Here is a 16041-nt window from a genome sequence, read left to right as displayed (position 1 = left end):
AATTTGTGTGACAGTTGGGACTGAATCATCTCCGTGCTGAATTTTTAAGGCTGGGATTTTTCGCTGTCTACAAAAAACTATAGCATTACTTTTGTTCGCTGATAGTTCAAGGCCGTGTTCCACTAACCAATTCCTTATGTTTCTCATACTAGTATTTAAAACAGTTTCCAAAGTCTTAACGTCTCGACCAGACACATAAAGGAAGAAGTCATCCGCGTATTGCAATAAAGCTGAGGGTCTAAGGATTACATTGCTTATATCATGCGTATAGATATTGAAGAGAATTGGGCTCAGGACGGACCCCTGAGGGAGGCCCCTGCTCAACTCTCTTCCTATCATTTCCTGACCACGTACCTGAATCTCCACTTGCAAGAAATGCATTCGAAATGATCAAAGTTAATGGTACCTACATAGGTAAAAATACTAGTAATTTTTTTTATGTATGCGGAAGTAAGGAGGTGGCAGCACTAAGCTCTTGCAACGTCATATTGACAGTTCTATATACACAATTTATCTATGGCTTGTGATAGGAAAATAATTTGTGGTTGATGAGATAAAAAGTAACTGTTTGACAAGAGCAAATTTTGTCGAAATGCAAATAACATTACAGTTATAGATATTAATTAGATTATAGTCTTTGTTGTGCAATTTAATGTTTTGAGCTTACTCAGAAAAAATGATTCACAGTTTGTTTATTATAAACTCTTCCGGGTACGTAAAATACAAAACATATTTTAGAAATCATGTTATTATTTTGCATTTTTGTGTCGGAAATTATAATGATTTACATTTTTCGTTATTGCCTATCTGCTTTGAATGTTGAATTTAAACATACGTAAAGGAAAAACTAAGACAGTGTTCAGCATACGTTTAATAAACTTCAAATTAATTTGTTTTGGACATAAATATTGTATAGCGATGGGTTTAATATAAAAAAAAAATCCGGTTAGTTTTGTGTCTGACATTTTACATTGTCAGCAAAATTTCATATGCTTTTTTTTTCTGTTTCAGTGATGTTTTCCTGGAGAAGCATTGGCGGAGTGTTATATCTCGATCTGTTTGTGATTACTTTCTAGAAGCCCAGAGGGCAAATCCTAATGTGAGTTGCACATCCTTACTTGTACTAGTTTGTTTTGATTTAGGACTTTGTGAAAGTATTAACCGTTTCCGGTCCCCCAAAATTAATTTTAAAAATCTAGACAATTACATTCCAATTGGAAAAAAATCTTTTGTCCTTTGCTCCACATACTGTTGTAATAGATACGAGTGACAAAAATGTAAGCTCGGAATTTAAATAAATAATACTTATGATGGAAAAAATGTAGAAAACATCCGACATGGGATCTAAGAGGAAAAAAATCGATGTCAAATGAGATTCGACATTGGACCAGTAAGGATTAAAAAAAAACATCATTAAACTTACATTATTTTTTGAAACACACACATATTGCTCACTCCTTTCAAGAATGTCATAAATCAAAAATTGACAATTTTCAGTTGTGCATGTTTTCGGAATGCCCAAAAAATGTACTATATCCCAGCAGAAGAGGCATATTTTAAACTTAATATTTACCCGCTACTGGGCAGAATGTGTTGTTTTTGCATTTTGAAGAAAAAGTATTGTTAAATTATTTTTTTAAAATAATTTAAATATTTTTCAAATAGAGAAAAAACCCTCAGGTTTTACCTAAAAAGATATGTTGCACAGTAAAAAGTTCAATAAGTGACTTGATATTTATTTTTAATACATTGTATTATATTTTTAAACTTTAAAAACGTTCTCCTGAAAAATATTTTTTTTTGATTTATGACGTTCTTGAAAGAAGTGAGGGATATGTGCACACCGCCGTAACATATGGTTTCTAAAACACAGAAATATGTGCACGCCATAAACATTTCAGACAGGTATTTTTTAGGCCTGCGGACCGCTGGCGACAGGATTTGATAATTATGTACATATTAAGACCTCAAAAAAGCGATTGGTATATAATATTCACAAAGAAATATTGGATAATTCCTTCTTCCCTGCCTTTGAAATGAGGCCAGCCTAGAATGTTAAAATACCCTTCCTGTCCTTAAGCATCAATCGACCCAACAGGTAGAAATACCTTTATATTATTTCGAGAAATAAAAATACTTTGTGTTCTGATCCACTCACATTTTTATTTAACCAACTAGTTTCGGCAACAACCTGTTGCCCTCTTCAGGGTTACATTTATTACTTTTTTATCCAAAGTATTTTTATTTCTCGAAATAATATATCAATATGATCCACAAAGTTAATGCTTTCAATATTCAAAACAGAAATACCTTTATTTAACCCCTATCACTCGAGAAAAAAAAACATATAGGTCTCCAGCAGCTGGAGGATTTTTTTAGCAAAAATATGAGAAAAAACTAAGATATTCTAAGAAAATAAGAAAAAATATTTTTTGCAAAGGTAGCAAATAAGTATGCTTATTTATGTTTACAAATATATAAGGAAACAAGTAAACATGGAGAAACCTGTCCGTGCACCCTTGGATTTTGTAAACAATAAAATGTATGACTATAGTTCATGGCGCCGCTGGGGCGCCTAACGAGTGGGACTAATATTTTATGTGGCGCTGTAGCGGCGCCTCTCGGGGGATAAGGGTTAAAAGATTTTCAAATCATGTGCTTCAAATCATAAAAATGCAGAGCGGACACCGCAGTAACAAAAAACGCACTAATAGTGTCAGAAATGAAGACTCTAAGGAACATATCTGGCAAGAGCCTACGGGATAGAACAAGGAATATTAGGATAAGGGAAATATGTGAGATCGAAGATGTCATTAGGTCAAGAAGGCAACGAAAAACACATTGGTATGCTGATTGGTATGTGAGGAGAATGGAATCATCCAGACTATCCCACATCCACTAACCCCAAAGTAGACGACTCCCGGGCAGACCACCAAAGAAATGGATTAACTTTTTAATTTTTTGGCTTTTTTTTTCTGTTTAAATATTTGTATTTTATATTAGCACTTTTAATCTATTTATATTTTTGATATTTATAGTATTCTTTCCAGTACCCTTTATTATAACCTAAAATAAAATGTTTACCCACACACAGGCTATGCCTTTGTGGGATCTTTTTTTGTATAAATATATAAAAGGATATTTTTGTACTTGTAATTATATTATATTGTAAAATGCAACGACAAAAATAACAGCTGGGAATCGACATAGTAGGATGCTAATCCCTCTTAAAAACAGGCCACAAGGCCTACCAAGAAGAAGAATAAAAATCGTAGCATCTTAGGGTGGTGACTGACAGCGTACTGTCTAAAAGCTCGCTTCGTAACGTAACACTTTAATGCGAGCATTCGGGCAGTCAGTACAGCGAGCCAAGCGCTCCATCCATAGTTTCGGATGCTTGCTGATGCTCGCTGCGAGCGATGTTACGACGTTATGTTACGACAAAATGCTCCGGTCAGTCATACCCTTGGACGCAGTACTAATTGTTTTGTGTTGTTATATGCAGGATGTCCCTCCCGTAATAGCAGCCCCCCACCACTACCTCCTGTCCATACAGCGAGGAGGAGTGAGTCTTGTTGCCGTCTGCAAACAAGAAGTCCAGCCGCTGTTTGTGATCGAGTTCCTGCACAGAGTTGTGGATACATTCCAGGTATTGCCATTCTAGATTCGTCATTAACCATATTCCCCACAACTTGGCGATTCTATAGAGATAGGCTTGTGATACTATGGAGACATTCAATCGGTGTATTGGTAACACTTGCATATTGAATGGTCTGATACCTCCTGCTGTTACTGTGCTCCTGATCAGGAGATCTAACTTTTATTATTATTATTTTAATTAATTTATTTCTTTAGTTATAAATTACATAGTTAAGTAATTAAGTCACTGCACAACACCACTGGGTAATACCCTGTCACAGGGGTCACACCGAAGAACACTTTGAAGAAACACAGTACACTGTAACGATGGGTAAAACCCAAACTAATCGTCACTTAACGCGAGCACTTCATCGGCACTTAACGCGGGTGAAACCCGGAGCATATTGGCACACGTCTATCCCGTTTAGTGGTCAGTGAGCGACTCCCATAGCAGAGGGAGACTGAGAAAAACTTGGCACGATCAAGTATGCCAAATACTTGAAAGTGGTCGGGTTAGGAGTCGTAACAATCGGCGGGTATGTATGAGGAGATGCATGAACGTGGAAGAGGCGAAGAATGTTTGCAAAGACAGAGTGGTGTGGCGTTCTATTCTCTTTGCCTACCCCTGCGGGGATGGCGGCGTGATGGTTAGTTAGTTAGTTAGTTAGTTTTCTTTAGTTAGCTTATATTACACTAATAAAATATGGTATCTCAATGAATATTTAAATGACACAATTTTTGTATATATTTTTTTTAGTAAAAAGCTTGACATGAAGTGGGTTCTGGGACCTCTTTTGTTTAAAAAAATAAGCCCTGAATATAAAATACACATTCTATCAGTGTACTGGTACATACTTGTGTGTTTATTGGTCTTACGTCTCCTACATATACTGCGCTCCTGGTCATGAGATCAAATATAATAATAAAATAATAAAACCCTTATCCGCACTCCAATGGTGCATAGGGCACTGCATCATATGACACAGTGTTTTCTTGATCGTTTACACATGAAGGAAAGGTGATCAGCCCTCCGCTTCAGGTACCAGTCCAGGGTAATATTGAATAAATATTACAGTGAAAAAATCACTTATATTTATTTGACCCCCCCTGGGAATCGAACCCGAACCCTCCAGTATGGTAGCCGAGCGTGCTGACCATTACACTACGGAGGCAGACAAATATATCAGATATATCAAATATATCAGATCAAATATAGTAGATTTTTTTTTGTATACTGAGAAAATATGTATATTTTTAAAATTATTAAAGAAAACACTTGTTTTTATACCACTTAAGTTTATTTATGAATACTAGTTTCGGAAGCTAAGCTTCCATCTTCAGGTCTGAAAAATAACTGAAACAAAAAAAAAACTGTTTTATAAATAAGGAGAGGGGTAAGTTAGGGGGAGGGGGGTTAGTTAGTTAGTTGGTTTTTTTCAAACCTGAAGATGGAAGCTTAGCTTCCGAAACTAGTAGTCATAAATAAACTCAAGTGGTATAAAAAGGTTTTTTTTTAAATTTTTTATTTTTATTAACATAAATTGAATACAATTATATAAATCACAATTTTAAACATATTATTTTTATTTTTTTGCAGAGACCCACCAAGCCACCTTATGTGTCTTGTCGGTGGAGTTCTTTTTGAATATATTTTTTTTTGTTTTTTAAGCATTTTAACCTAATATACACACAAAAAAGAGAAAAATTAAGAATATAAACATTTTACAATTTTCATAAAATAAACTCTTGATCATTCACCCATGTTTTCTTTAATAATTTTAACATGTCTTACCGCAAAGTAAATGCCGAAACAATAAATAAAATATGTACATTTTTGTTTTTGTAAACCACTTACCAATTTTTTATTTTACTTTATGATTTCAGGATTATTTCTCAGACTGCACTGAAAGCATCATCAAAGAAAATTATGTCATCGTTTACGAGGTAAGTCAATTTTTTCATCTTACTAACTGACTAACTAACTAACCATCACGCCGCTTCCCCGCAGGGGTAGGCAGAGAGAATAGAGGGCCACACCACTCTGTCCTTGCAAACATTCTTCGCCTCTTCCACGTTCATGCATCTCCTCATACATACCCGCCGATTGTTACGACTCCTAACCTGACCACTTTCAAGTATTTGGCATACCTGATCGTGCCATGTTTTTCTCAGTATTCCTCTGCTTTTTTTCCCGCTAACATTCGCCTCATAAATTTGTTTTACCGTTCTTTCCTCACTCATTCGTTCTACATGTCCAAACCATCTCAACACACCTTTCTTAATTTTATCGATAATGCTTATCTCAGCTTTGCATTCCTTCCTTATTTCACTATTCGTACATCTATCATACATCGTTTTGTCGCACATTCTTCTGAGAGATCGCATTTCGTTTTGGCATTTTTTTTCATCTAAGACAAATAATCATCGCTTGGGTTGGTAAAACAAATGATAGTGATTTCAACATTATTAAAGACATATTTAAATCAGTTGGAATACATAATTTGCGAGTGTAATGTAAGCTTCAGTCCCCTCGATGGCTCATGTTTATACTTGCTTGTCACAAAGCGAGTATAAACATGTGCTGCCTGCGAATACTACACACAAAGAAAACAATATGTATTAGTCCTATGAAAAGAAAATTCATATTTTTAATACAGTTTTGGCATTTTCAAAATTACTATTTTGTCTCGACCAATAGCCACTTATGGAATTAAGGCAAGAGCAGATACTTCTAGAACAAAATCTCGACTTCGAACCCCCGAGATGATGACTCTCCGATCCATAACCGGAAACACATAGCGAGACCGAGTAAGAAATACCGACATCCGGAGCATGTGTAAGACGGAGGATATCGTGAGGTGGGAACGACAACGAAGGCGATACTGGAATGATCATGCAAACAGAATGTCAGATGACAGACTTCCACGTATCGCCCTTCAAGGAATCCATGAAGGACGCAGACCCCCAGGCAGACCTCCAAAAAGGTGGAAAGACAGCTAGGAGTCAACATCCCAAGAGCTACAAGCGGAGGCACAAACGGATCCTTAGGATCTAGAAAAAGAAGAAAAAGACTACTTTGTCAGCATCTCGTGATTGATCACGATCTATTGAACGTGTTATTGGAATGTTATTTTAAAAGGCTATTTAAATATGAATAATTTAAAATAGTATATTTATTATGGCATTTTCAGTTATTGGATGAGATGTTGGACAACGGTTTTCCCCTGGCCACGGAGAGCAACATTCTCAAGGAGCTCATCAAGCCGCCAAATATTCTCAGATCTATCACCAACACCCTCACCGGAAAATCCAAGTAAGGATTGTCGCATTGTTCACTGCATTTCTGTCGTTGTTTTTACCACTGGACTAGCATAGTCTGTCTCACTCATGTCACCGTCCTGAGAAATACAAAGATTCTCATATCTAATAGTGCAAAATTGTGTGGGAACTCATGTATGTACGGTATCTCATTTGGGCATGCGTTGTAGTATAAAAGATGGCTAGCCAATAGTTCTAGCGGGAACTTTTCTTTATACTCTGTTTACTCTCCACCAATAACCTAGTTATGTTATGGGCGGGGGGTGAACGGTGCATGACAATTTTTTTTCTGGATATATAATGAATGTGTATATGTATATGTAATAAAATAACTAGGTACCTACCTATACATTTTATTAAGTACTTACAAATAGTACCTACATAAAACAGTTCTACCACCAGATGTCGCATGCGTCGCTCAGAATAAAACAAAAGACTTCCGATAATGTTGTCAACTGTCAGAATCAGATAGATATAAAATTATTGTAAAGATTAATTAAGAATAAACTTTAATTGTCGTTTCTTTAATTACAAAGCAACACATTGTTTATTTTATTATTATACACCCACTTTACATATTATTTACACCCAATTTACAAAGAAAAATATTACCACGTGATATATATATATATATATATATATATATATATATATATATATATATATATATATATATATATATATATATATATATATATATATATATATATATATATATATATATATATATATATATATATATATATATATATATATATATATATATATATATATATATATATATATATATATATATATATATATATATATATATATATATATATATATATATATATATATATATATATATATATATATATATTTTGTGAACAAGTATTTGGACACACTCAAAATGTTGTAGTCAAATAGACATCAACAATATTTCTCTTAAATGTTTTAAAAGAAACATTATTTCATTAAGCATTACATTGCACATATCGCAGGCTCAATTCAAAAATGAATTTTGGTAGGACTTGGTATGCATTTTAGGGATTTTTAATAAAATTTTGTTTCTGGTGTGTGCTACCAGGACTCTAAAATTGATACCAGGACTCTAAAATGGACTCTAAAGTGTTAAAAACCCTGGGCAATGTGCATAACTATTAAAAATTTTATAAAGGAAAATAAGGTCAGCAGTGTTACGAGCTTGAGTGAATTCATAAATTCATTACTTGATTACTTTATTGTGATGAAAAGTTGTGCTTTGAACATATACACGCACTGAGAAACCGCGTGTGGTACAAAGTAATTTCTAGAATTATCAATGGGCTTTTCCAGTAAATTGTGTTAATTTTTTGATACTTTTTTCAGTCTATCGGGAACGTTGCCTTCCGGACAGCTTTCGAATGTGCCATGGCGTCGAACCGGTGTGAAGTATAATAGCAACGAGGCGTACTTTGACGTCATCGAGGAAGTAGATGCGATCATAGACAAGAGTGGAGCTACGGTCTTTGCGGAGATACAGGGTTATGTAAGTTCATTTGACAATAATTGTTGACATATATATATTTTTAATTTAGACCTTTTCCCATACTGATCATCTAAAAATTACACGGAGTACCAAATGACCCTAGTTGATATTTGTATGGAAATCGTAGTACGCAACTCGCAGCAAGTACCAACTTGACGCCAACTGAGTCATAGGCGGTGCGTCTGCTCCGACACGCTATCACTCAGCGACTGAATGCGGGGCCGGAAATCGGATCAAACTGCCGACTAGTTTAGTCGTCTTACTCTCTCTTAGTACCACATTTATTTTTGGTTGTTGAAGCGCTACGTGCAGCGCAGTCAAGGGATAACTGGAGAAGAGTCGTTGCTTCCACAAGGATCACATCCCTCAGTAATGAGGACTAAGATGGAAAAGAATATTAATTTAAAGCAAATATTTTTGGTACAAAATACAACACTTTGAAGTTTATACTAACACAAAAAAAAATTGTGCAGTTTTTCATCAACCCCGACTCTAATTATACTCTGCCTACTCTACCGCCCGACCCTCAGTATACTTATCACAAGTAATCGCAAACCCAATTCCCATCTGTACAATGTTTTTTGTGTCTTTCGCGCTCTACCAAAAGTAAGCAAATATAACTCTTATAAACGTCGCACGCTCTCTACCACCAGTACGTTAAAGAAGCTTTTAAGCGTTTCCCACAAACAATGTGTTAAAATGATCAAAATTTACCTGAAATAATCCATTTATCATCATCATCAAAAACAAAGTATGAACATTCACGTAATAATGCACAATGTTTTTTACCATCCATCGCGATCAGTCCTGCTGTAGAATGCTTATAAACTTCTCCCGCTCTCTACCAACAGTGTGTAAAAAGATGCTTTAAAGCGTTTTCTTCGAATGATGTGTTTATTTTGGTACTTTAATAATTATTTATTGATTGATTTGTGTGTTCCAGATTGATTGCTGTATCAAGCTAAGCGGGATGCCAGATCTGACTTTATCTTTCATGAATCCGCGCCTGTTTGATGATGTGTCATTCCACCCTTGCGTGAGATTCAAACGATGGAAGGTTATTCAATAATTTAATAATTTTTGCTTACTTTTCACTTCTTATATGGTACATGCATTCATTTTTATATCTTTAAAACAAAACATCTCACCTAGGTATAGGGTATACAATATAATTTATTTATTTTTATCTGTAGAAAAGAAACAAAGCTACGTCTATCTTATTTTTTCATACCATTTTGAGTGTGTTCAAATATGTACTTGTAATATTAACGGTACAGTATTAGCGGTAGCTTCCATTAACTCTGGGGGCCATCAACCCTTGATTGTGGGTGAAGCGGCTACATAGTTGTGCACTAGGGAATTTTTATACTTTTTACTAGTTTATCGCACAACTTTGACAACTATTTCTGTGACTTAGAAGTCCCTTTTTTCTTTGCATGTCCAGTCCGAGCGCATACTGTCCTTCATACCCCCGGACGGCAACTTCAGACTGCTGTCATACCACATATCCTCCAGCGTGGTAGGCATACCGCTGTACGTGCGACACAGCCTGACGCTCAGGGCGGCCGGAGACCAGGGCAAGCTGGACATCACCGTGGGACCCAAGCAGACCTTCGGCAGGACTTTGGAAGGTAGATATGTCCCTATGCAGAAGGAGGCTTCACTCATTCGTACTTTGACTGATGAATTTTAACCTGCCCTAATGTATGGAAGTGAAGTATGAGGTTGGCAAAACAAGGATACTAATACTGAAAAAAAAAACATTACAAACAATTCAATTCAATGCGTATATATTAAAAGTAAGCAAGAAGACTTAAAGGTGTACAAGAATCCCGCTTCGGAAAACTCTTTCGGACACATGGAACAGATCAATATCCAATGTGATAATGTTCAACATAGCAATAGCTCTTCCTAGAGGCATAACCATCGGCAGGTTGGTCCTGTGTATAGGAATGTGAAACAATCTGTGCCGACGCTGTCTTAGGTAACTATCGGGAACATACAGACCAATGCTTCGATAATTTCAGGATTATCGATCGTACTGCACAACAATGGATAAAAATGCGTAATCAAATACACATTCATTCTAGTCTCTAAATTATTGTAGCCAAGCATACCCTGGAGAAACTCGGTCTCGGAGTTCTCAGCACGCGGGTATTTTGGAAAACCCTGGCAGTACGCAGAACAAATCCTAGCGTTTTCAATGCATTACCACCGACTGCCTCTATGTAATTGTGAAACATCAGAAATGTTTATTTGACTATCTGCCTTCTGTTTAGTTACAATTGTATTATAATATGTGAATCCTTTCAATTGTAGGTGTTCTTCTGGAGATTGCCATGCCAAAATGTGTTTTAAACTGCTCCCTTATAACCAACCAAGGGAAATATTCCTTCGACCCGGTCAGTAAGGTGCTGGTCTGGGAGATTGGGAGGATCGACATCACCAAGCTCCCCAATATTCGAGGCTCTGTGAGTATTATGGTCTATTTTTATTATTTACTCGCTATACCTGGCCACACATTGCTTTTGGGTGAAGAAAAGTAAGTAACTAACCATCACGTCGCTTCTCGTAGGGGTAGGCAGAGGTAACAGAACACCACACCACTCTTTCTGACTTTCTGCAAACATTCTTCGCCTCATACACATTCATGCGTCTCCTCATACATACCCGCCGATCATTCCGACTTCTAACGTAGCCACTATCAAGTTTTTGACCTTTTTGATCATGGCAAGTTTTACACGTTTTTCCTCTGCTTCTTTTTCCAACTATATTCGTCTCGTAAATTTGTTTTACCGTTTTTTTCCCCACTCATACGTTCCACATGTCCAAACCATCTCAACACACCTTTCTTAATTTTATCGATAATGCTTATCTCAGCCTTGGATTCTTTCCTTATTTCACCATTCGAACATCTATCATACATCGTTTTTCAATCTTCGTCTTAGTGTAGGCCTTGTGGTCTGTTTTTAAGAGGGATTATTTGATTTTAACAAAAAATCAAAAATAAGAAAATGAAAAAGTTAGCAAATATCGCTCACTCCTTTCAACAACGTCAAATATCAAAAAACATGATTTTTCAGGAGATCGCTTTTGAAGTTAGGGAACATAATAAAATGTATTGAAAAATAAATATCAACCTACTTATTGAACTTTTTCCTGTGCAACAGATCTTTTTAGGTAGAAGGTTTTTTCTCCATTTGAAAAATATTTAGTATTTTAAAAAAAATAATCAAATACGTTTTCCTCAAAATGCAAAAACAACACCTTCTGCCCTGTAGCGAGTAAATATTAAGTTAAAAATATGCCGCTTTTACTGGGATATAGTGCATTTTCTGGGCATTCGAAAACATGCAAGCAAAACAAAAGCAAACAACTGAAAATTGTCAATTTTTTATATATGACGTTGTTGAAAAGAGTGAGCGATATGTACTATATGAGTTATACGTTTAAAAGAAGAAGGTACTTAGATCTGTTTTCATAACCTCTTTTTTCCTGTAGCCTTGGAATACAGTCTAATATTCCGCCGAGTGATAACTATTGCATAATTTGTGCTCTAGGTGGCAGTGGCATCAGGCGCAGACACGAACGGCTGCAATCCCACCATCAGCGTGCACTTCAATATGCAGCAGCTGGCCGTGAGCGGCTTGCGGGTCAACCGCCTCGACATGTACGGGGAGAAGTACAAGCCCTTCAAGGGCGTCAAGTACGTCACCAAGGCCGGGAATCTCCAGTTCAGAATGTAGTCCGAATTATACGCAATCATATGTTATACTATTTTAATAAAATTACAATATACAAACAACACTGTTTTTTTATTTATTTGAATTTTATAAAATTAAACAACTTTGTTTTAACCACTTTTTTATTATAAGTACACTTTAACCTACCGGTTTCGACAACAACCTTGTCATTATCAGGGTTTATTAAATTCTAAAACATTAAAATACTCATAATTATCAAAAACTGTCAAAACCTAATCAAAAACTTCCACACACTCCGTAAAAAATCCTAAATATAAACCGGTAGGTTAATCTGTAGGTACTAATAATAAAAAAATGGTTAAAACAAAGTGGTTTAATTTTATAAAGTTTATAAAATTTGCCACAAAGTATCTGCGAAAAACATTCAAGAAATTTTATTTATTTGTTTATTGAAACTTTATGTACAGAAAAGAAATAAGTATATTTGCAGGCTTATTGCTAAAAAGCAATATCTTTCAACCAACCAAAAACAGACTAGTGATACTGGTCAAAACGTTTGATACCAAATATAGCTGTTTGCAATCAGAGGGTAGATAGTACTTGATCATTCAAATAAAACATAAATTACAAATTGATGATATTAAGGAGGGCAAAGGAAAAAGGGAGTTTAGGGAAGGAGGTAGAGGGAAAAGAAAGGGCATTTGCTCATAGCTGGGAGAAAACTCCTCAGAAGAAGTCAGACAGCTGACTGTCGTCTACAGGTCTTCTGTTTCATTAGATGAGTGTGTGGCATTTTGTGTCCTAGCTTGGTTTATGGTACCAATGTCCTTAACTATTTTTATCATGTATGATGCCGGTAGACATAAAAATCTCGTTTAGTGGTTATATACTAATATTATTAACATTTTTGTCAAAAAATAAAAAAATACAAAATCATTTAATTGCTTCATAATTCTTCTCCATCTTATTCCCCATTGCTGAGGGTTGTGGCCCTTGCAGAAGCAATGACTCTTCTCCAGTTATCCCTTGACTGTGCTGCACGTAGCGCTCCAACCACCGAGGTGCCTGCTGCTGCCTTTATTTGATCGGTCCATCGTGTGGGGATCTTCCTCTCCCTCTTCATAATATCCGCATTTAAAGAGAATAAATGTGTCGCCTACTTTCAAAATCCGCCAGATCCAATTTTATAAGATTTTAAAATAAATACTCTATCGGAATGCCAATTGTGGGTTATATTGTTTAAAATATTTATATGTGTTTAAAATATTTATATTGTTTAAAATATTTATACGGTGTGTTGAGACATGTAGAACGAATGAGTGAGGAAAGAACGGTAAAACATGGCACGATCAGGTATGCCAAATACTTGAAAGTGGTCAGGTTAGGAGTCGTAACAATTGGCGGGTATGTATGAGGAGATGCATGAACGTGGAAGAGGCGAAGAATGTTTGCAAGGACAGAGTGGTGTGGCGCTCTATTCTCTCTGCCTACCCCTGCGGGGAAACGGCGTAATGGTTAGTTAGTTAGTTAGTTAGTTATATTTATTTACTTGAAAACCCTGCTAAAAAATACTTAAAAACAGCGTTGTATTTCAAATTCCGCTATTTTCATGGAACTTGCCTTCTGACCCATATCAGCCAATCAGAGAGCGGGGATAGGTCAAAAATTAACATGACGTCATTATCGGTTTGTTTCTCGTGTTTTTTTTTTTAAATACTGAAAAAAATGTTAAAATTCTCCATTTCATAACATTTTATATAAAGATAGACGAATCTTTTAAACATAAATGTTACCCGGGGAATTTTGCATTTTTTGGAAAATCGACTCACATGGATCTGGCGGATTTTGAAAGTAGGCAACACAAATCATATAAATAAATAAAAAACGCCTTTTTTTATGCAATACTATTTATTAAAATTCCATTCAAGTACATATAATCCACAAATAGTTTTATATTTATATGACAATATCCACAAATGTGCAGTGGTGCTATGAATAATATACAGCAATACAATTATGTATGTAATATATGTAATAATACCTCTAATATAAAAAAAATCATATATTATATGGAATTTTATATCGGCCAGTTATATGAGGGTTCTTTAGCATCACAGATAAATGAAAAATTGACGTGCGTCTTTAAAATCACTGTGCATTTTATATTTTTTCATATTATGCGTAAATTTATTTTGTTTTCTTATCCTAAATCAAAATGATTCTTGTCTGACTGGATATTTTTGTCATCTTCTCATACAAACCCACGGAGTAATCGGTGGGTATATATTGCTCACTCCTTAAACAACGTCATTTATCAAAAAACTTGATTTTTCAGGAGATCGATTTTATAGTTTAAGAATATAATAAAATGCATTAAAATATCAACCCACTTATTGAAATTTTTACTGTGCAACAGATCTTTTAAGGTAAAACCTGTCTCCATTTGCAAAAATTAAATATATTTAAAAAAAATAATTAAACAATACCTTTTCTTCAAAATGCAAAAACAACATTTTCTGCCCTGTAGCGGGTAAATATTAAGTTAAAAATATGCCGCTTTTGCTGGGATATAGTACATTTTTTGGGCATTCCGAAAACATAAACAGCTGAAAATTGACGATTTTTGATATATGACGTTCTTGAAAGGAGTGATTTTAAAGAGGCAAAGAATGATTGTAAAGATAGAATGGTGTGGAGTTCTATCCTCTGTGCCTACCGCTGCAGGGAGGTTTCATGATGGTCAGTTCATTATAGTTTGTATATATATATAATTCTAAGTATATAAATTTTCACTTAAGATTTTGTATGAAGAAACAAAAAACAGCTGCTAACAACTGATACAAAATTTGTCAACTTACGAAATATATTTCAAACAATAGATCAACATATGGCTTTATCAAATTATTTTTACACAAAATATTATAATTTGAATAAAATTAGATTCAAGGTGTGGCAAAAGGTAGATCTCCTGGCTCCGGAATATACGAGATTGGACGGGGATCAGGACCGTCGAGGCGCTGTTTAGAGCTGCCCGAGACAAGGACAATTACTCTCAAGTGATAGTCAACTGGGAGGACGTGATATAGCACATGAAGAAGAAGAAGATAGGTATTTAAAGTTATCTTAAATTGCGTAAATAATACAAAATAAGCATAGATGTCAATATCTAAATTGAATTGTAATAAGTTTATGAGACGGAGGTAATCTTGTTTCGTTTTTGTATAGAAAGACTTTTAGTAGACTGAATTATAACAATTACTTTATTGACTTGGTTGGAGTGCGACCGCAGTTTTTTATTCGAACCCTTATCCGCACCCCGATGGTGCATAGGGCATGTTATCATATAAACTCAGTGTTATCTTGATCGTTAACACTTGAAGGAAAGGTGATCAACACTCCACTTCAGGTACCAGTCCAGGGTAATATTGAATAAATATTTAAGTGAAAAAAATCACTTATATTTATTAGATCCCCAGAGGAATCGAACCCGGGACCTCCAGAACGGTAGCCAAGCAAGCTGACCATTACACTACGGAGGCGGACAACATTTTGCAATTTTTAGGAAGTCAAATATTCGAGAGAGTCTTGATATTCAAATGAAATGATTGATTCTTTACAATATTTGCTTTTCAATTTAGAGTCAGTTTTTTGTAGGTTATTTTGGGCAGAGTTTGCTAACACTCTCCTTATCATTCATTGTCCACTTAAAAGAATTATATAAAGTGAACAATGAATGATAAGGAGTGTTATATAACCATACCGCAAAGTCAACAGTGCTTTTAAAATACAAAATATAAAGAGGTTGATTTGGCTATTTTAGGAAGAATTTGCGTAGGTTAAAAATATTTAAATATAAAATTAGAACACTTG

The 16041-nt window shown here is 35.1% G+C and overlaps 1 protein-coding gene across 1 annotated transcript; it reads left to right on the top strand.

The window, feature by feature from the left end:
- Positions 1 to 523: 523 nt before the first annotated feature.
- On the top strand, positions 524 to 12272 carry cm (AP-3 complex subunit carmine). The gene is made up of 10 exons (XM_088263722.1): positions 524 to 711; positions 1012 to 1099; positions 3506 to 3649; positions 5524 to 5583; positions 6831 to 6952; positions 8308 to 8467; positions 9411 to 9524; positions 9912 to 10098; positions 10787 to 10938; positions 12028 to 12272. Exons 1-10 carry the CDS (start codon positions 677 to 679, stop codon positions 12211 to 12213), a joined length of 1248 nt encoding a protein of 415 aa, XP_088119848.1. The 5' UTR covers positions 524 to 676; the 3' UTR covers positions 12214 to 12272.
- The last annotated feature ends 3769 nt before the right edge of the window (positions 12273 to 16041 follow it).

This window comes from Brachycentrus maculatus, unplaced genomic scaffold (genome assembly GCF_059751285.1).
Source record: "Brachycentrus maculatus isolate JH-2025_06_01 unplaced genomic scaffold, ASM5975128v1 h1tg000202l, whole genome shotgun sequence".
NCBI lineage: Eukaryota > Metazoa > Arthropoda > Insecta > Trichoptera > Brachycentridae > Brachycentrus > Brachycentrus maculatus.
Note: the sequence above shows the minus strand (reverse complement) of the source record. Positions and strands in the feature narration are given on the sequence as shown.